General features: G+C 43.2%; 1 protein-coding gene across 4 annotated transcripts in view; it reads right to left on the bottom strand.

Moving 5' to 3' along the window:
• Positions 1-20,609, bottom strand: part of PIP5K1C (phosphatidylinositol-4-phosphate 5-kinase type 1 gamma) — a 193,796-nt gene that overhangs the window by 104,824 nt on the left and 68,363 nt on the right. For all 4 annotated transcript variants that reach the window (XM_033956714.1, XM_033956711.1, XM_033956712.1 and 1 more), the window contains exon 2: positions 889-920. Coding sequence is in view for 2 of the 4 variants with exons in the window: in XM_033956711.1 (XP_033812602.1) it covers positions 889-920 (32 nt within the window). In the remaining 2 variants the exon portion in view is untranslated. The remainder of the gene's footprint in view (positions 1-888; positions 921-20,609) is intronic.

Raw genomic sequence — 20,609 nt, 5'->3', positions numbered from 1 at the left:
CATAGTTGCATATGTATTTATGTTTATTAAAATCTTTATATACCGTATATACAGCCAAAAAAGGATCAGAGCGGTTTACAATATAATTCAATCAACATTATGAAAAGAACTCCATTTAAATAGAAAATAAAAAGAAGAGAAGATAAATAACATTTCTAATGCATAATATTATATAACATCTAAATTAATAGAATTAAATTAAAATCAGAAATTAAATTAATAAAAATTAAAAATTATAAGAATGTATAAATGCAGACTGCAGTCCTGAATATTCGGTCTCCAAAGTTCATGACCACCACTATTATTTTGTCTTTTGGTTGATTAAATAAAAAGTGTTACATCCTATAAGATTCTAGTAGAAAACAGACAGTGATTCTGGAAATAGAAGTTATTGATTTGAAATATCTTCTCCCAGTCAGAAAGACATACTGAACCCAACTAAAGTGGTTACTCAATTTGCATTTTTGATAGTAAATCAAAACTCTCATTTTCCCATGAAAATACCAAACCAAAGAATTACAACCAAAAAGATGTTTTACCACCATTCATCTCCCTTCTTTGAATTTCTGTTGCCACCACATTCAATTTTGCTTTGAATAAATGGTAATGAAAAGGTGTCAAACAGCTGTAATCATGGAATAAAACAGGAAAATAAGAATGCAGGACTTAAAACATTTAGGATGAGGTACTTGCCATGGTGGTGCTTTGATCATGTTTCAACCTCCCCCCCCCCCCACACACACACATAAAAAAGGAGTAACACTGTTCCACCAATCATGTTAGAATTAATATGTTACTGCATCATCATTATCATAGCAGCATTACCATAACCTTTTTTATGTCCCACTCTTGACTGAAGTTCAAAATTACAGCATTTTTGCTACTCACCTCTGATACAGTGGTCTTCTTAAATGCCAAATCTGAGGAGAGTAGAAAAAGAAAAATCTGTCAAGAACAAGCTTACAAGGATCAAGTGAACAACTGAGGAAACATTATAGGGTAGGTATCATAATATCTCTGGCATGTTATGAGGTATTAAATCTAAAAGCACTTATAAATTACTAGGGTTTCGATCAAGTCCATGCTGCAAACCCGGGGATATCGGTATTGGGCAGAACCTTTGAAGCTAGCCATAAAGGAAGAATTCTCTCTACTATTCAAGAAAACAAAAATATACCATACAAGTCTCCTAGGGGTATAGGCAGCTTCAAAAAGCCAGGCATTACTTGGCTGAAAATTAGTTTCTTTATTGAAATGGTCAGTTAAACAAATAAGGCTTCCCAACATCCCTTTTTTAGGGGGGTAAAAGGAAAACTGAAGTCTAGGTGTAATTAGTCCATCCAGCATGCACTTTCTAGCAAGGGGAGAATTCTTAAAGAAATGTTTTCATTTGCAAGAGAATTAAAGCTTCCATTCCTTGAGTCCAGAACAAATTGCAATTACACATCTCCAAAGCAAATCATTATTACTAGAAAACCAGACAATTGAAGAAGTATTTCAACCATATGGTCCCTAGGGTACTGAAAGGTACTGCATCCATCCACATTTCTGTACCGATTTGAGAATTAAGGGCTCCTTTTACGAAGCCGTGGTAGCGGCTTTAGCGCACGCAACTTTTCATCACGTGCTAACTCCTGCACTAGCTGGAAAACTACCGCCTGCTCAAGAGAAGGCGGTAGCAGCTAGCGCGGCTGGCAGTTTAGCGCACGCTATTACGCGCGTTAAACCGCTACCGCGCCTTTGTAAAAGGAGCCCTATGTCTACTGTCACCAAGACCACCAATGGACCTTCATATCCAATGAAAGATAATCATCTCCAACAATTGAGGCATGTTGTCACATATGAATTCCCAAATTTTTTAATAAGAGGGAGAGGCTGGAATTTTAATTACAGCATAAAATCAAAAATCTTTAAACCTAGATGAATTCTGGGCAATTGCTTTCATTCTTTTGCTCTCTAGCTGAACATTTCTAAAGATGCAGAACAGTAGGGTCAAACATGCTATGCTTCTATTAGTATTTCCAGCAGTTTCTTATCCTCATTTTTCTTTGAACTACCACAAACCATGGTCTTACCCGAATTGGCATCACCCAGAGAGGGATCTGAGCATGGCAACAGTTCTGTGAGGCTTGGTCCAATCCAAATCATAAGCAAGAGCACATTTACAGTTCAAAGTGTGGAGTGCAGCCTCCAGGGTGAGAATGTTGTCTTGGAAAGAAGACAGAAAGCACTGTGGTTGGTTATTGGAGAAATTCTGCTTTGTCTCCTGCCGTGGTTTAGTGTTCTCTGGCATTTGGAATCCCTATGGGGGACTTGTTGTTTTGAATAACTGGTTGGGTTTTTTGTTGTTGTTTTTTTGCTATGGTTGCTTTTGTATTATTCACTGCTATGTCCTATGTTTGTATGTGCCTCTTTCCACTTTCAATAAAAATGTTAAAAAAAAAGAAAGCCCTAAAGACTGAGATAAAATTTGGAGAATAGGAGGCACTTGAGATAAGTATGTAGAACCACTCTATGATGGTAAAATGTTATATAAAGTGGATCTGACATAAGTGCTTGAAGCTCACTGACTCAGCATGCAAACATAATAGATATGAGAAATATTACTTTCCAAGTGAGATATTTGAAAGATGAAGACATAAGTGGTTCAAAAGGAGGCTTAATTTGAATGGAAAGTATAACATTGGAAAGTATAACATTGAGATCACAAGCAAATGGAGGAGGCTTGATTGGTGATTTGGTAAGAAAAAGGTCTTTCATGAATATGGAAACCAGAGGACCTTCTGATGATGGTTTTTTATCCAGAAGTGTATGGAAAACACTTATAGCACTGAGATGAATTCTGACTTACTTGAATATACTTGAATATATACTGAGATACTTGAGTATATACTTGAATATAAACTGAGATTTTTAATGGGGGTTTATATTCGGGTCACCACCTCTACCCCCCTTCCAAAATTATTGCAGGCTGCCACCGCCAGGCTCTATAGCCTGTCGCCCTCCCTGTCCTAGCCTCAGGCTCATACCTCTACTGGTGATCATCGGTGGAGATGCAGCAGGCAAGAACTTTCCAAGTTCCTGCCCCGCTGTTAACTGTCTGCCTGTGAGCGTCTTCGGCCACTAAGAAGAAGCACGAGCAGGCATGCAATTTTGCGCTGCTGCTCAGTGTTGAGCGGCTTCCATAATTCGCGGAAACCATTAAGGAAGCTGCTCAACACTGAGCAGCAGCGCAAAATCGCACGCCTGCTTGTGCTTTTTCTCAGCGGCCGAAGACATTCACAGGCAGCCAGTTTACAGTGGGGCAGGAACTTGGAAAGTTCGTTCCTGCCTGCTGCATCTCCACCGACAATCACCAGTAGAGGTATGAGCCTGAGACTAGGACAGGGAGGGCGGCAGGCTGCAGAGCCTGGAAAGTAGGGAGGGTGCAATGCCTGACAGGGGAGGGAGGGAAGGAAGGAAGGGGGCTGGGTGCAATGCCTGACAGGGGAGGGAGGGAAGGAAAGAAGGAGGCTAGGTGAAATGCCTGACAGGGGAGGGAAGGAAGGAAGGAAGGTGGCTGGGTGCAATGCCTGAAAGGGTAGGGAGGGAGGGAAGGAAGGGGGCTGGGTGCAATGCCTGAAAGGGGAGGGAGGGAGGGAAGGAAGGGGGCTGGGTGCAATGCCTGTAAGGGGAGGGAGGGAGGGAAGGAAGGGGGCTGGGTGCAATGCCTGTAAGGGGAGGGAAGGTAGAAAGGGGGCTGGGTACAATGCCTGACAGGGGAGGAAGGGAAGGAAGGGGGCTGGGTGCAATGCCTGACAGGGAAGGGAGGGAGGGAAGGAAGGGGGCTGGGTGCAATGTCTGACAGGGGAGGGAGGGAAGAGTGCTGGGTGCAGTGCCTGGCAGAAAGGGGGCTGGGTGCAATGCCTGACAGGGGAGGGAAGGTAGAAAGGGGGCTGGGTACAATGCCTGACAGGGAAGGGAGGGAAGGAAGGGGGCTGGGTGCAATGTCTGACAGGGGAGGGAGGGAAGAGTGCTGGGTGCAGTGCCTGGCAGAAAGGGAGCTGGGTGCAATGCCTGACAGGGGAAGGAGGGAAGAGTGCTGGGTGCAGTGCCTGGCAGAAAGGGAGCTGGGTGCAATGCCTGACAGGGGAAGGAGGGAAGAGTGCTGGGTGCAGTGTCTGGCAGAAAGGGAGCTGGGTGCAGAGCCTGACAGGGCAGGACACTTGAATTTATATTTGAGTCAACCATTTTTCCTCCTTTTGGGGGGAAGGGGGTCTCGACTTATATTTGAGTATATATGGTAAATAGTTTTAAAACCAGAGTTAGAGAGGTACAGAAGATAGTTCAGAACTGATGGTAGTGGACAAATGGTCAGATGCAGTGAGTTGAGATTTCACCAGATTGTGAAATGAGTCCACTTGAAATGATAGCAGCGTTGAGTGGCTTCTATGATAGCTGACACTCATGCCAGATAGTGGAAAAGTGTCTACTGGCTAAAGATAGATATCATGCTGTGAAAGCTAACAAATATAGATTGGGATGGAGAAGAGTGCCCTCGTTCTGTGTGAGCAGCATTGGGAAGATAAAGTGTCATGGGTTTCTGCATACTGAATTGTAGGAGGAGAGGAAACCATGGTTGTTGAGGCCACTAAGGTGCTATGAGAATCATGGTGGCCTATTCTTAGCAAAGTTTGAGTAGTCTTCCCAAGTAGAGGTATTGGAGGGAAAGCAAAGAAAAATCTGTCCCTCCAGCTGAGAAGAAAGTATCTGAGTCCAGACAATTGGGTGTGTACAATCTGGAAATTTGTGATTGTGGAGAGAAGCAAATAGATCCACTTCCAGGGTTCCCCCAATTAGCAAAGATATGACGTAAAGAACTGACATGGTGATCCACTGAATGAATAGTTTTCATTTGCTAGCAATATCCCTAGACATGTCACGTGCAATATGTTGAGGGGGCCTGGGGAAGAAGAAGAGAGGATAACACAAATATTCCTACTCAAAAAATGTGTCTTTTCTGGCATGTGATCCACAGAGGTTAGGGCCAGATTCACTAACCTGCCCGATCGGACCCGATCCGAGCCAAATCTGGGCAGGTCCGACAAATTCAATATGAAGATGGGGGCGATCGGAGGAACGCTCCCATCTGCCAGCACGGATTGCTCTATAGTGATCCCCACACATGTGCTGGAGCTCCGGCCCGACACTTTTTTAAAACTTTTTTTTACAACCCGTGGTTTTAACCTGCTTAAAGCCTGCGAGTTAAAACCACGGGTTTACACTGCAGGGAAGGGAGGGAGAGTCAGGGCAGGCAGGCGATCAGGGCAGCTACAGTCGGGGCAGGCGGGCAGATCGGGGAAGCAGGAGATCGGGGCTGACAGGGCTTAGAGCAGGGCAGCAAAAGGCAGTCGGAAAGGGCTTCAGCAACTGGTCCTCAGCAGTCGCTTTTTGGGTTGATCGGCAAATTTGTTTAGTGAATCGCGTCCCTGCCTACTTTGCATGCAGTTCCCCTCATTTGCATGCACGGTTCGGAATCGGATCATAAAGCAGGTTAGTGCCTACTGCAGGAAGGAAATCAGGTTGCAAAGGGCTCACAAACCGATTGGTACACGATCAGTTTGCTTAATGAATCTAGCCCTTAATTTCCTTCCGAGTATAATGAATCTTCAGATCTGATGCTACCAAAAAAAGTGAAGTAAAATTTATTTCTGCATTAACTGTAGCACAGAATGCACCTCTTCACCAGGAAGCAACTTTTATTTCTACACAATTAACAATAACTCAAGCTGTTTCTAACCTTTAAGGACTGGTAGAACAAGCCAAGCCAAATGAAAGGCAAACAACAACAAAAAAAAAAAGCCTGGCATATATATACATTTTCTCTCTTCAGTTAACAAAAACGATGAACTTCCAGCCAAAGATATAGAAGCTTCAATTTTCCCCCAGACACAGTGGAAAGGACCCTAAACTTTGATATTTAGGACAGTCCACAGCCTTCACATTACAGGTCTCTGCAGAACGTATGCAAGTGTTGCTGCCACTACCACAAATCCAGTTCTGCATATGCTTTTATGTATATTTACATGCTTATTTATCCCTTTTTCTTCAGTCTGGTAATTGCAATAATAGTCCTAAGGTCAAAATCCATATGCCAGGGATCTTTCTGAGTGTAGGCTCTAAATCGAACCACTAGGTATCTCTCTCAATGGTGGGCATAACTACCTTGCACTAAGGAGGATAGCTGATTAAGACCTGATCTGACAATCGAATCAAGGACTGGCATGACCCATTTGCATCAGATTTAAAAACGCAAACAACTCCGTTGGCCATACAATCAGTTCAGCTGACAGCCCAGTGCCCCCAACACATTAAGAAAGATTAGGTTCTTACTCAATAATCTTTCTTGTAGATGTGTCTATTGGTCCTGAACCGTTGGGTTTTGCATCTGAACCCGCAAATTGTTTGCAGAAAACTGTCAATCATCTTTTCAACTCCATCTCCATCTCAGGGAGCTGTTCCCCGCCTCCTCAATTTGTACAACAGCAATCAAGTGAATTGTAATGAAATATATAACCGGAAGGAGAGAAATGGGGGAGTCTCCGATAGTACAATTCTGTTCTGCTCTGTAACAAACATTACCAATAAACATTATAACATTCAAGCAGCAGCTATAAAACAAATATAAAAACATATGCAACCAGTACTAATTTTATATAGAACTCGCAGCTACTCGCATGTCCCATTGTCCAGCAAAGACCTGAAGCAGACTATACACTGTCTGAAGCATTCTCCTTTTTTTCTTTTTCTTCTTAGCTGTCCTGGAAGACAGAGATTTCTCCAGTACCAGACTGATCCTAAAGGCAGAAGACAGGCAAAGCCCACATACAGGGATGGGTTTCAGGACCACTAGACATATCTATAAGAAAAAAAATTATCAAGGTAAGAACCTAATCTTTCTAGTGCAATGCGTCTAGTAGTCCTGAAACCATTGGGAAGTACCAAAGCAATCCCAAGTATAAGGTGGGCCTACTGAGTCTGCCTTCAAAATGGAGGATCCGAAAGCGGTGTCTTTCCTTGCTGCTAAGTCCACCCTATAGTAACTGGTAAAGGTATGAAGGATAGACCATGTAGCCATTCTATAGATCTCTTCAGGCAAGACAGCCCTAGTCACAGCTAGAGAGCTGCACGGGAACGGGGACGACAGGAATCCCGCGGGACCCGCGGGCATCCCGCAGGTTCCCCCTTCGGGTCACGGGGATCCCGTGGGGACGCCCCCTAGGGTTGCGGGGTTCCTGCGGGGCTGGATGTACTCAGTCACGCAGCTCTTCTTCTCCCTACCTGCTCTGCTTGCAGCACAGAGCCGAACGGAAGTCTGCCCGACATCAGCGCTGACGTCGGAGGGGAGGGAGGGCTTAAACAAAGCCCTCCCTCCCTCCAACGTCAGCGCTGACGTCGGGAAGACTTCCGTTCGGCTCTGTGCTGCAGGTAAGGAGAAGGAGAGTAGCCTCGCAGCTCGAGTGGCGTACCAAGGGTGGGGTTAGGTCCACCCCGGGTGCAGCACAGCCGGCCAGGTTCCCTTACTTTTGTGGCGCTTCCCCGACCGACCGACAACAGCCCCGGTCCGACAAACCTCCCTGCCCTGTAGCCGCGAATCTAAATTACCTTCTTACAGCAGCTGTAAGAAGGTAATTTAGATTCGCGGTTAAGGGCAGGGAGGTTTGTCGGACCGGGCCTGTTCTGTTGTCGGTCGGGCAGGGAAGCGCCACAAAGGTAAGGGGGCAGGGAGAGAGAAAGGGAGGAAAGGTGGAGTGGAGAGGAAAAGACGCTTAAGGGAAATGGGTAAAACTGAGGAGGGAGAAGGACACTGAAAGGACATGGGGAAGACAGAGGGGGGAGAAGGACACTGACAGGACATGGGGAAGACGGGGGGAGAAGGATGCTGAAAGGACATGGGGAAGACAGAGGGGGGAGAAGGACACTGACAGGACATGGGGAAGACAGAGGGGGGAGAAGGACACCGACAGGACATGGGGAAGACAGAGGGGGGAGAAGGACACTGACAGGACATGGGGAAGATGGGGGGGAGAAGAACGCTGAAAGCACATGAGGAAGACGGGGGGGGGGGGAGAAGAAGGACCTGAAAGCACATGGGGAAGACAAAGGGGTGGAGAAGGACACTGAAAAGACATAGGGAAGATGGGGGGGTGGTGGTGGAGAAGGACGCTGAAAGGCCATGGGGAAGACAAAGGGGGAGAAGGACGCTGAAAGGACATGGGGAAGACAGAGGGGGCAGAAGGACACTGAAAGCACATGTGGAAGACAGAGGGGGGAGAAGGACGCTGACAGGACATGGGGAAAATGGGGGGGGGAGAAGGAAAAAGGAAATGGGGAAGAGAGAGTAGGGAGAAGACACTGGCAGGGAAGAAGACAGAGATGCCAGACTATGGGGGGAGCGGAGGGAAGAAGATGGGTGCCAGACCAATTTGGAAGGGGGGAGAAAGGGAGAAGCACAGTAACAGAGCAAATGGAAGATGCAGAGGGAAGAGAGACAGTGGATGGAAGGAATTGAAAGAGATCATAAGGAAAGCAGAAACCAGGCAACAAAGGTAGGAAAAGAATTCTATTTCTTTTTTTGCTTCAGGATAGAGTAGTATATTAAACATAGAAATAGACGGCAGATAAGGGCCATGGCCCATCTAGTCTGCCCACCCTAATGACCCTCTCCTACCTTTACTTAGCGAATAGAACCCACGTGTCGATCCCATTTGGCCTTAAAATCAGGCACGCTGCTGGCCTCAATCACCTGCAGTGGAAGACTATTCCAACGATCAACCACCCTTTCAGTGAAAAAGAATTTCCTGGTGTCACCTCGTAGTTTCCCGCCTCTGATTTTCCATGGATGCTCTCTTGTTGCCGTGGGTCCCTTGAAAAAGAAGATATCTTCTTCCGCTTCGATGCGGCCCGTGAGATATATTAGTTGTGTTGATAAAAATTTATAAACATTAGAGGCTCTGGTAGAAACCCGTTTACAAAGTATGTATTCTTCCCAATTAATATTTCCAAATTAATAAAGTCTTTTTGCTTATTTGTAAATGGGTTTCTACCAGAGCCTTTAATTCAGTAGCATAATTAAATGAAATAACTATTTCTGAAGTTTATAGGGACAGGCGGGGACGGAGGAGATTTCTCACGGGGACGGGTGGGACTTTGGCGGGGACTAGTGGGGATGGGTGGGATTTCTGTCCCCGCGCAACTCTCTAGTCACAGCCCATGAGGTAGCAACTCCTCTGGTGGAGTGAGCTTTCAATGCAATTGGCAGCTGCTTACCGCAGCCCACATATGCAGAGGAAATGGCCATCTTAATCTATCTGGAAATTGAGGCCTCCCTTTCTTGGTCAGAATAAAAAGGCTATTAGATACGCGAAACTCATTGGTAACCTCGAGGTACCGGAGGAGAGCTCACTCGACATCCAGCAAATGCAATGCTCTGTCCTTTTTCTTTGACTCCCGTAGGGTGGAAAGCAGGTGAACAGACTTCCAGATTAAAGTGGAAGGAAGAACAATTTTCGGTAAGAAGGATAGAACCGTGCCTAAGGAGAGCCCTGCTTCCATAATTTTGAGAAACAGCTCCCTGTAGGAAAGAACTTGGAACTCAAAGACTTATCTTGCTAACGTAATTGCCACCAAGAATAAGATCCAGAAGGAAAGCCTTTCTGTAAAGGTTAATACCAAGACCCTGCATTATGGTGTTATGATTTCAGGAAGGGAAAGGGGGATGCACTGGAGGGCACAACCGAAGAGTCCCTTTAATGAACCGGGCGACATTTGGGTGAGAGGCTAGGAAGCTTCTGTCCCCCCTCTCCCCACGCTTGGAAACAGGAAAGGCCTGCTATCTGCACTTTCAGTGATCCAATCGACAGACCTTTATGAATTCCTTCCTGCAAAATGTCCAATATTATTGAAATTGGAGCTTGGAAGGGCTCTACATCCTCTACAGTACACCAGCACTGAAAGGACTTCTAGGTCTTAGAATAGGATGCCAACTTCAATGTCTTCTTAGCTCTGAGCAAAGTGGTGATGACCATGTCTGCATAATCCTTGTTTGTCAAGGTGCTCGCTCAAGAGCCCTGCCATAAGCCCAAAGTGTTCCGGATTCTTGATAAGGACAGTTGAGTGAGAAGGTTCACTTTGATCCAAGGCCATCGTCCCTCTGGAGATGGACTAGGTCTGCAAATCACAGCCTGCAGGGGCTAATCGGGTGCCTCAACAAGCCCTAGAACCTGGACTGCCAGTCTTCTGTCTCTTGGGCCTAAAGCTCTGGCTGGAGACCTCCACCTCAACCAGAAATGCCACACATACGAAGTTCCGGGTGGAGACACAGTCGACCCCAATCCTGGATACACCGCCACAGAACCATATTGCCTGTGCTCAAACCCAATAGCAGATGAACCTGGGATGAACAAAACTCCCTGAGCCCCAATCTGTGAATGCAGGCTGTCCAGGTGGGAGCCCTGCAGAGCAGCCAACTCCTTGGAAGCACACTTTGCCAGTAAAGTCTATGACCTCCCACAGCCAGAGCTGTCTCTGCAGGGAACCTCTACAGCATGAACATCAAAGCTGCAAAAATACTGAAGTTATAGAAAAAATAAACAAGAGCAGAAAAGATTAGCTCCTACTGTCTCACTTGTAGGAAGACAATTGGAAGTCAGAGGGCAGTCTTGAGGTAAGAGGGGAAGGATCATGTAAATCAGTGGTCTCAAATTCAAACCCTTTGCAGGGCCACATTTTGGATTCGTAGGTACTTGGAGGGCCTCAGAAAAAAAATAGTTTGTCTTATTAAAGAAATTACAATTTTGCATGAGGTAAAATTCTTTATAGTTTATAAATCTTTCCTTTTGGCTAAGTCTTAATAATAATATTGTAATTTATAACTAAAGAGACACATGATCAAGAAACTGTTTTATTTTACTTTTGTGATTATGATAAACATACCGAGGGCCTCAAAATCGTATCTGGTGGGCCGAATGTGGCCCCCGTGCCGCGAGTTTGAGACCACTGATGTAAATGAAGCTTCTTACATGAGATTGCGCAAGATGGGATTGACTACACACTTGTCCAGGAATAGAGTGGAATTGTGCAAGAAATATCCATTTTCATTTGTTCACTAAGGGCTACTTTTACAAAGTGATGCTACCAATTAGTGCTGCGCTGAATGCAATGAAACCTATTCAATTCCCATGGGTTCCTTCACATCCAGGACACAGGAATGTAGTGTAAAAAAATTTAAATTAATTTTTTTTTTTTACATAAACCAAATCAAGAGCCCTAAAGGTATGCAAGAAACCAAATCTAGATTTATTTTTTCTAAAATTTTTCAGAAAATAAAGCAAGTTCAATTAAATTTTTATAAAGAGAGCACCAAGAACTAAATACCAACCTGAACTTTCAAATCAGCCACATTAGTAAAGGCCGACAAAGTAGTTCTTAGTGCAATACACCTACACCATTCCCTGCAATGTTTAGCTGAACAGAGCCAGCATGCTGTGCCAAGCTTCACAGTCACCCGTAAACCATTTTCTGCAGCAACTCCCACTTGGAGCAAACCAGCTGAAAACCTAATCACACAGTACAACACAAATCAAGCAAGATGGCTTTCTGGTTCCTATTCCTAGTATTGTTCATTGGTGGTGATAAAAGGACAAGAGACCGTAATGAGCAGCTAGCTTCTTCTGGACAATTTAAGATGCTCTCATGCAGTACCTCTCTTGCTGTTGGCATACTGATTTGATGTTGATGAGCATGGGGCTCTGCTCAGCCAAATTATGGAAAAATAGTTTATCCCACTCAGATCTGATCATCATTAGCCCAGGTTGGCTATATCATCACAAACGAGTTCTCAGACTCTGCAGCTTCTCAAATGTCAACTCAGAGGAGTACAGGGATGAAAAAACTTGAATGCTGCCTACTTGCAACAGAAAAAAAACACACAAACCTAGTTATGGAACACATGGCAACAAAAAGAGTTCCTGCATATCCCACCAGTTATATTGTTACATCAAAAGCTTTGAAACACCACACAGTGCCAAAGGTAAATCTAAAAATGTGAAAAGTGCATCAGAATTTTCACTTGCATAGCTAGATAGAACATTTGCAAGTATGGTACAATCTCGTTATAACAGATTTCAAGGGACCTGGCAAAACAGTCCGTTATATCCAGAGTTGCTTTTTTTTTTTTTTTTACTTTTTTTTAGGTCAACTTGAAACAATGTACAACCAATGAACAACAGTCACTGCACAAGCATATCAGCATCATCAATAACAAAACTCAGCAAAACATTGGTATGGCACGAAATGATTGCAAAACCAGAAAACTAAAAGATGTTCAACAGCATTATGTCATACTGTACTGGAAAGAAAAATACCGTAATTGTCATTTTCTTCTAGGCTACATTTCTTTCATGTGTTTTAATGGCTATTCTCAAAAATGTAATACTTACTTCTTCTCTGGCATACTAAGCCCTCCTAATATTCTTCTCACTTTATCCTTTAACCTTCATTGGAGTTCCTTTCTCTCCCAACTCTTGTAAACTGTGCCGAGCTCTACGATTGTGGAGAGGATGCGGTATACAAACCTAAGGTTTAGTTTGGTTTAGTGATGTACGCATTTTGATACTGTATCACCGGCACACCACGCGCCTTGTAGGCAGAGCCTGCATGCCCGTTATAGCCAAACAAAACTACAGCTAAAAGCAGCTCTGGGGACCAAATTGTTTGCCCGTTATATGCGAAATTCTGTTATTTACGAGTCCACTATATGCGGTGCTTTTCTGCATGTTCGTAAAGGTGCACAGCCGGGACCAGTGGACCTCGTCCGCTATAGACGATATTTCATTATAAGCGAGTCCATTATAACAAGATTATACTGTATCAGGTGAGAAAAAGCAGAAGTGTTTCTCTCTCAGTGGTAACAGCTGAGCCAGGGATATAAATGGATTTTTACTTGGCAGGGAATTCAGTTTTAACCAGATTGAGGTACTATTTATTCTCCAAGGTAACAAAATAATTGTTTCTTCAACAAGGTGAAGACTACGGACAGTGCACAATATAGATTTGTAAACAGTGTAAATAAACTAAGACAGAACACTTTTTCACCTGGACACTCCAGTTGCCAACCACTAGTAAATTTACTGTTGGTAAAAATAAATACAGTCAAAATTAAAATGTGCTTCAAAAGTCCATAAAACTTTGGTCACGTGTTTCTTTAATCCCCTACTTTTCTGTGCTTGCATACAGCAAAGACATTTCCTACTTTTCTTAAAAGGGAACAGTTTATTTGTCAGCGAGCCAAATATTGATCTGAAATTACAAGTCCATATAGAAATCTGGTATCCAGTTAAAACAAGGGATGTAAGACAGACGACTGAGTGAAGGCAACGAGTCACTTTTTTTAGGGGGGGGGAGATTTTTTTTGCATGCTTTCACATTAAAGATGTTTGTAAATAACAGTTTGTCAATCAAAAATAAAATATTTGTGTGTTAGTATTCCGATTAAGTTTTTAAAATTTCACCAGTATCAAAATGAATAGGGAAACAAAAAAGTCTGTATACACCAGTGGTTCCCAAACCCTTTCCTGGGGGACCCCCAGCCAGTCGGGTTTTTAAGATATCCCTAATGAATATGCATGGAAGAGATTTGCATACCTGTCACTTCCATTATATGCAAATCTCTCTCATGCATATTCATTAGGGATATCTTGAAAACCCAACTGGCTGGGGGTCCCCCAGGACAGAGTTTGGGAACCACTGGTATACACAAAGAGCTACGTTACGCAAATAGGATTCTTTTATTAAGGGATACTGATTATTTCTACATGTTGCATGCTTTAAGAGTCTGAATAACAATACACAAAGTAAACTGCAGAAGATCACCCTGATCAAAATAGCTACCTTCAACCACATCCAATCCCCTTTTCCACATACTTTCAGTTTTCAATAAAATAACTCATTAGCTTACTTTATTTACTACAAACATAACGCAGGACAGTTTCCCCAATTTCTTTGCAAATAAAATAGTGGCATCCAAAAAAACAAACAGCTAACAGGCAGGCTTCTCCTGTTACATTGAATTTGTGGGGGAGACATCAGTTAACTGATTACCCTGCTCAGAATGAGGAGGTTTCAAAAAGGACCCAATCTGCTGCTGTCAGTGACACTGCTTAGCTGTGTGAACTCATGCAGTTTAATTATTATTAGCCAGCTGCATTCCAAAGTGTGGAACAATTAACTCTAGAAACATGCTCCCTACAACAAAGTTAAGGGCTTTGTCAAAGGACAAACCCGCAGCATATTCTTATATGTGGGTGATGTCATCCACAGAGCCCGGTATGGATAGTCCACAAGTGCAGTGTTACTTTAAAATTTGAAGACTACCTGCACTGCACATGTGCAAGTGTCTTCCTGCCTACCACTCACAGGACCATTAGTTCTCAGTTTTCTGCAGAGCTGAGAAGTCATTTCTTTCAATTTGTCTCAGCATATGTACTATTTGCGCCTATTTTAGACATAGTTTTTCTATGTACTTTTTAATGTATATGTTCTTTATTAGTACTTTTGTGCCTTCTCATTAGCCTAGTTTCATTGTTCTTCATTTATTTTATCGAGTTTTTTATGTTAGGCCCTTGGGCCCCCTTAAGCCTATCTTCAGGCTGTAATCATTGAGCCTTTTTCAGTTTACAATCTGCTTGGCCTCCCTAAACCATTCAGTTTTTTGACCCCGCATCAGTGATTTTTCCTCCGAGGTCCAAAGCTTCTAGCAAATTTACACGGTGTTCTCAGTGGCACAAGGCTATTTCTTGTACTGAACCACATCTGATGTTGCATTCAGTGCCTAGGTCCTGATCACAGTGATTTTTTTTTTGCCTGCTCTGTTCAAAATTACAAAAAAGGTTGCTAAAAGCCAGAAAATTACAGTTTGAAAAACTTTTCAGGTCGTCTGTTTCTACATCAGAAATGGTGCGAGTCTCCGATGTGCGGCAGCAGCCAAAAAAGCAAACAAGATGCTAGGAATTATTAAAAAAAGGGATGGTTAACAAGACTAAGAATGTCATAATGCCTCTATATCGCTCAATGGTGCAACATCACCTGGAGTATTCCATTCAATTCTGGTCTCCTTATCTCAAGAAACATATAGTGGCACTAGAAAAGGTTCAAAGAAGAGCAACCAAGATGATAAAAGGGATGGAACTACTCTCGTATGAGTAAAGACTAAAAAGATTAGGGCTCCAGCTTGGAAAAGAAACGGCTGAGAGGAGATATGTTTGAAGTCTACAAAATCCTGAGTGGAGTAGAACAGGTAAAAGTGGATCAATTTTTCACTCCATCAAAAAGGAAGATACTTTTAAAACCAATAGGAGGAAATATTTTTTCACTCAATAGTTAAGCACTGGAACGCATTGCCAGAGGTTGTGATAAGAGCAGACAGCGTAGCTGGTTTTAAGAAAGGTTTGGACAATTTCCTGGAGGAAAAGTCCATAGTCTGTTATTGAAAAAGATGTGGGGGAAGCCACTGCTTACCCTGAATTGGTAGCATGGAATGTTGCTACTCTTTGGGTTTTGGCAAGGTACTAGTCACCTGGATTGGCCACCAAGAGAACAAGCGACTGGGCTTGATGGACCATTGGTCTGACCCAGTAATGCTATTCTTATGTTCTTATGATGCTGCTCCTCAGCATCCGATAACTCCGGTACCGATGGCATTGACATTGTCTACTTCGGTGCTATCTGCATAGGGGGAAACCTTGTAAAAAGGTTAAGCATAAACACACTTCCTCCTCCGTGAACATTTCAGCATCATCTCAGGCATCTTCACCATCGATGTGCCTTAAGTGCCAATGCACTGATGTTAGATCACCATCTCTACAGTTGGGCATCACCTTTGAAGCACGCTTCAATATCAGGGTCACCAGTGCTTTGACGCTCAACTAATGCGCATATGATACCAGTGCACGTACTGGTTATGGCGCCATCTCTGCAGGAACAGCTTTTCATGCTGTTGCAGAAAGAGCTAGCGGTGTTGCTGCAGTAGCAAATGATGCAAAATCCTGCTCAAATAATGCCAGCCTCAGCTCAGTCCAAGCACTGCCCGGAAACTCAATTAAGGCATCAATCTCTGAGCAAGCAGCCTCAAGCATCAGTGTCTATGATGGATGTAAATGACCAACACACATCAAGGATGCATGTCAATGATGCCCAGACATCAAGCGCCTACATCAGGGATGTCAAAGTCTCTGCACTGCTTTCATTGTATGCTAATAGATCTCATGCATATTCATTGAGGAAATCCTGAAAACCCGACTAGATTGCAGCCCTCGAGGAGAGACTTTGACACCCCTGGTCTATATCGAGGCATACATCTTCATTGAGACAGTGCAGTTCATCTCATTCTTAGCGCTCCCAACATTTGAGGCACTCTAGTCGACATGCATGTCGACATCTCTCCTCAATGTCATTCTCAAGTAACAGAACTTGATATTAAGGACTATGTTTCTGATCTAACTCAATGCTCTTCTAGTGGATGAGTCTTATGCTTCTTCTTCATCTCCTACCTTGCCTCGTAGTAAGTTGCCTCCAGAGGATCTTTCATTAAATTCATTGGAGAGTACAAGAACTCCCAATAAAAATGGAGTCTGATTCAATATATCAGGCAAAGCTTAAAGAGGCACTTGACTATTAAAAAAGTTGCCTCCAGACTGCATAAAGGTTCCTCTTCACTACCTCATGAAGGAGGCTTTACTGAAGAACTGGGAATCTCCTCTTAATGTAGCAGTAGCTCCATGTAGACTAGACTCACTTTATCGAATACAGTTTTGTCCTGGATTTAACAGACTGTAATTGTAATTGCAGCATCAGTCTCTGCCCTGAAAAGGCTCATAGTTCCAGACCTTATGCTAATACTCCACGAGGGAGAGAAGGCAGAACGCTAGGTAAGTTTGGACATAGAATATTTCAAGTTTCTATGCTGGCAAATAGAATCTTAAATTATATATTTTATATGACATTTTACTGAATATACACAAATATAAACCAAGATTTTGGGGCTAAAATTGGGGTCTCAGTGCATATTTGAGCCACCACCCGACTGATGGTGCGGCAGTCCTCCATTCAACTCCCATGACCATTAGGGCTGCAATATTCAATAGAACGATCCCCCACCCCCGCTGAATATATGTTCCCCTGTAATGAATCTCGAAGCCGCTATCCTCCGTGAACACAAACCCCCACCACCACCCTCCTCCATGCAAGCCCTTCACAACATCATACTTACAATTAGCATTGGAAACCAGCTGCTGCCGTCAATGCTGTATTCTGATCTGGTGCAGAGCTTTTGAGCATCTGCGCATGCTCAAAGCCTGCCAGCTCCTGTCCCCTCCGAGATTCTCATAAAAGGTGGGAGCAGGCAGACCTTGAGCATGCACAACTGGTACAAATGGAATGGAGGGGCAGAACTACAATATTATAAAGAAAAAGTTCACATAAAAGAGAAAAACGAGAGGACAACAAGCCTAAATGAGAGTAAAATTTGAAGAAAGGCAGTAAAATATGATGGAACAACTTAATGTGTAGACTTCATATAATAAAGGAAAGTAGTTTAGGTTTCAAATGCGTCCTTAAATAAGAAGGTTTAAATTTTGACTAATATAGATTCCTCTCTAAGATAATTAGGGTGTGTATTCCAAAGCTGGGGCGCAGTGACTAAAAAAATCTCTTAATAATAACTTAATAATAATAATAACTTTATTTTTTCTATACAGCCATAATCTTGCGACTTCTAGGCGGTTTACAGTGAAAGAGAGCTGTACAATCAGCGAATTACAAGGTGAGAACAGGTAGGAAGTCACTGAGTAATCAGTGCTTACAGGTTACAAATAGGTTAAGAACATAAGAACATAAGCAATGCCTCTGCTGGGTCAGACCTGAGGTCCATCTTGCCCAGCAGTCCGCTCACGCGGCGGCCCAACAGGTCCAGGACCTGAGTAGTAATCCTCTATTTATACCCTTCTATTCCCTTTTCCAGCAGGAAAATGTCCAATCCTCTCTTAAATCCCAGTACTGTATTCTGCCCTATAACGTCCTCTGGAAGCGCATTCCAAGTGTCCACCACACGTTGGGTAAAGAAGAACTTCCTGGCATTTGTATTGAATCTGTCCCCTTTCAACTTTTCCGAACGCCCTCTTGTTCTTTTATTTTTTGAAAGTTTGAAGAATCTGTCCCTCTCTACTCTCTCTATGCCCCTCATGATCTTATAAGTCTCTATCATATCCCCTCTAAGTCTCCTCTTCTCCAGGGAAAAGAGACCCAGTTTCTCCAATCTCTCAGCGTATGAAAGGTTTTCCATCCCTTTTATCAGACGTGTCGCTCTTCTCTGAACTCTCTCGCCATATCCTTCTTAAGGTATGGCGACCAAAACTGGACGCAGTATTCCAGGTGTGGGCGCACCATCGCCCGATACAGCGGCAGGATAACTTCTTTTGTCCTGGTTGTAATACCCTTCTTGATTATACCTAGCATTCTATTCGCTCTCTTAGCAGCTGCTGCGCACTGTGCCGTCGGCTTCATTGACCTGTCCACCATTATCCCCAAGTCCCTCTCTTGGGTACTCTCATTCAATAACATCCCTCCCATCGTATAGTTGTACCTCGGGTTTCTGCTTCCCACATGCAATACTTTACATTTCTCAACGTTGAACTTCATTTGCCATTTTGTCACCCATTCCCCTAGTTTGTTCAAGTCTCTTTGCAATTCCTCACAGTCCTCTTTAGTCTGAGCTCCCCTAAATAGTTTGGTGTCATCTGCAAATTTTATTATCTCACACTTTGTCCCTATTTCTAGATCATTTATGAATATATTAAATAACAGCGGCCCGAGCACCGAGCCCTGCGGAACACCACTCGTGACCCTCCTCCAGTCAGAGTAGTGGCCCTTCAACCCTACCCTTTGTTTCCTACCTGCCAACCAGTTTCTGATCCATCTATGTACGTCTCCATCCACCCCATGGTTCTTCAGTTTCCGAAGTAATCGTTCATGAGGCATCTTGTCAAAGGCTTTTTGGAAATCAAGGTATATGATGTCTATGGAGTCACCTCTGTCCATCTGTTTGTTAATTCCTTCGAAGAAGTGTAGTAAGTTGGTTAGGCACGATCTCCCCCTGCAGAAACCATGTTGGCTGGTTATCAAAAGTTTGTTTCTTTCCAAGTGATCATCGATGTTTTCTTTTATCAGTGCTTCCACCATTTTTCCCAGAACTGAGGTCAGACTCACCGGTCTGTAGTTTCCCAGGTCACCTCTTGATCCCTTTTTAAAGATGGGCGTGATGTTGGCCGTCTTCCAATCCTCCGGGATCACGCCTGTTTTCAGGGATAGGTTGCATATTTGCTGCAGTAGTTCTGCTATCTCCTCCTTTAGTTCCTTCAGAACCCTTGGATGGATTCCGTCCGGACCTGGAGATATGTCAATTTTTAGTTTATCTTAAGTATAATCTTAAGCATTTTACATCAAAGGGGCTGGATGGTCAGCGAGTTACAGAATACAGATGGTGAGGAAGACACTGAATAGTCAAGAGAAGAACAGAATACATTTGTGAAGAAGTGTAGTATCAGCATAAAGAGAAAAGTTTTAGGATTGGGGGGGGGGGGTTATCTGGCTGGGAAATAAATCTATTGAATAGAGCGGTCTTGATTTCTTTCCGAAAGGCGCCATAGGTCTGCCTGGTTTTGTTGGTGAAGTTGCCAAGCCAGGTTTGCTGTCTGGCAGCTTGAAACTTAAAAGTTCTATCCAGAAAGATTCTGTATTTGCAACCTATGATCTTCGGGTAGGCAAAGAGGTTGCGATTTCTGGTTGTCCTTGTGGGGGTGTAAAGTTCTAAGTGAGGTAATAGGTAAATTGGGGCCATTCCCCACACCAGTTTATAACAAAAGCAGGAGAACTTGAATAAAGTACATGCCTCAATTGGCAACCAGTGCAGCAGTTTATAGTAGGGGCTAATGTGGTCATGGTACCTTGTACTTATAATTTTTAAAGAAGGAACCGCAAGGAAGTTGTGAGTATTTGAACACCAGGTACTATTTTGAGGCCCTCGGTATGTTTATCATAATCACAAAAGTAAAATAAAACAGTTTCTTGATCATATGCCTCTTTAGCTATAAATTACAATATTATTATTAAGACTTAGCCAAAAAGAAAGATTTATAAACTATAAAGAGTTTTACCTCATGCAATATTGTCATTTCTTTAATAAGACATTAACTATTTTTTCTGAGGCCTTCCAAGTACCTACAAATCCAAAATGTGGCCCTACAAAGGATTTGAGTTTGAGACCACTGTGGTAGAGGGAATTAACAATCTATCGAGGAAGATAGGGAAGTGATTAAGACGGGTTTTAAATGTTAAAAGTGAGATTTTATATGAGATTCGGTGAGAAATTGGCAATCAATACACATCTCTTAAAAGGGGCATGACATGGTCATATTTCTTGGAGTTTGTTATAATTTTGAGAGCAGAATTTTGCATAAGTTGTAGGCGTCTTATTTGTTTCTGCAAAATGACTTTGAAAAGAGAGTTACAATAGTCTA

The sequence above is a fragment of the Geotrypetes seraphini genome, chromosome 8, assembly GCF_902459505.1.
Source record: "Geotrypetes seraphini chromosome 8, aGeoSer1.1, whole genome shotgun sequence".
NCBI classification, from domain to species: Eukaryota; Metazoa; Chordata; class Amphibia; order Gymnophiona; family Dermophiidae; genus Geotrypetes; species Geotrypetes seraphini.
The sequence above is the reverse complement of the archived record's forward strand: the minus strand, read 5'-3'. Positions and strand labels throughout refer to the sequence as shown.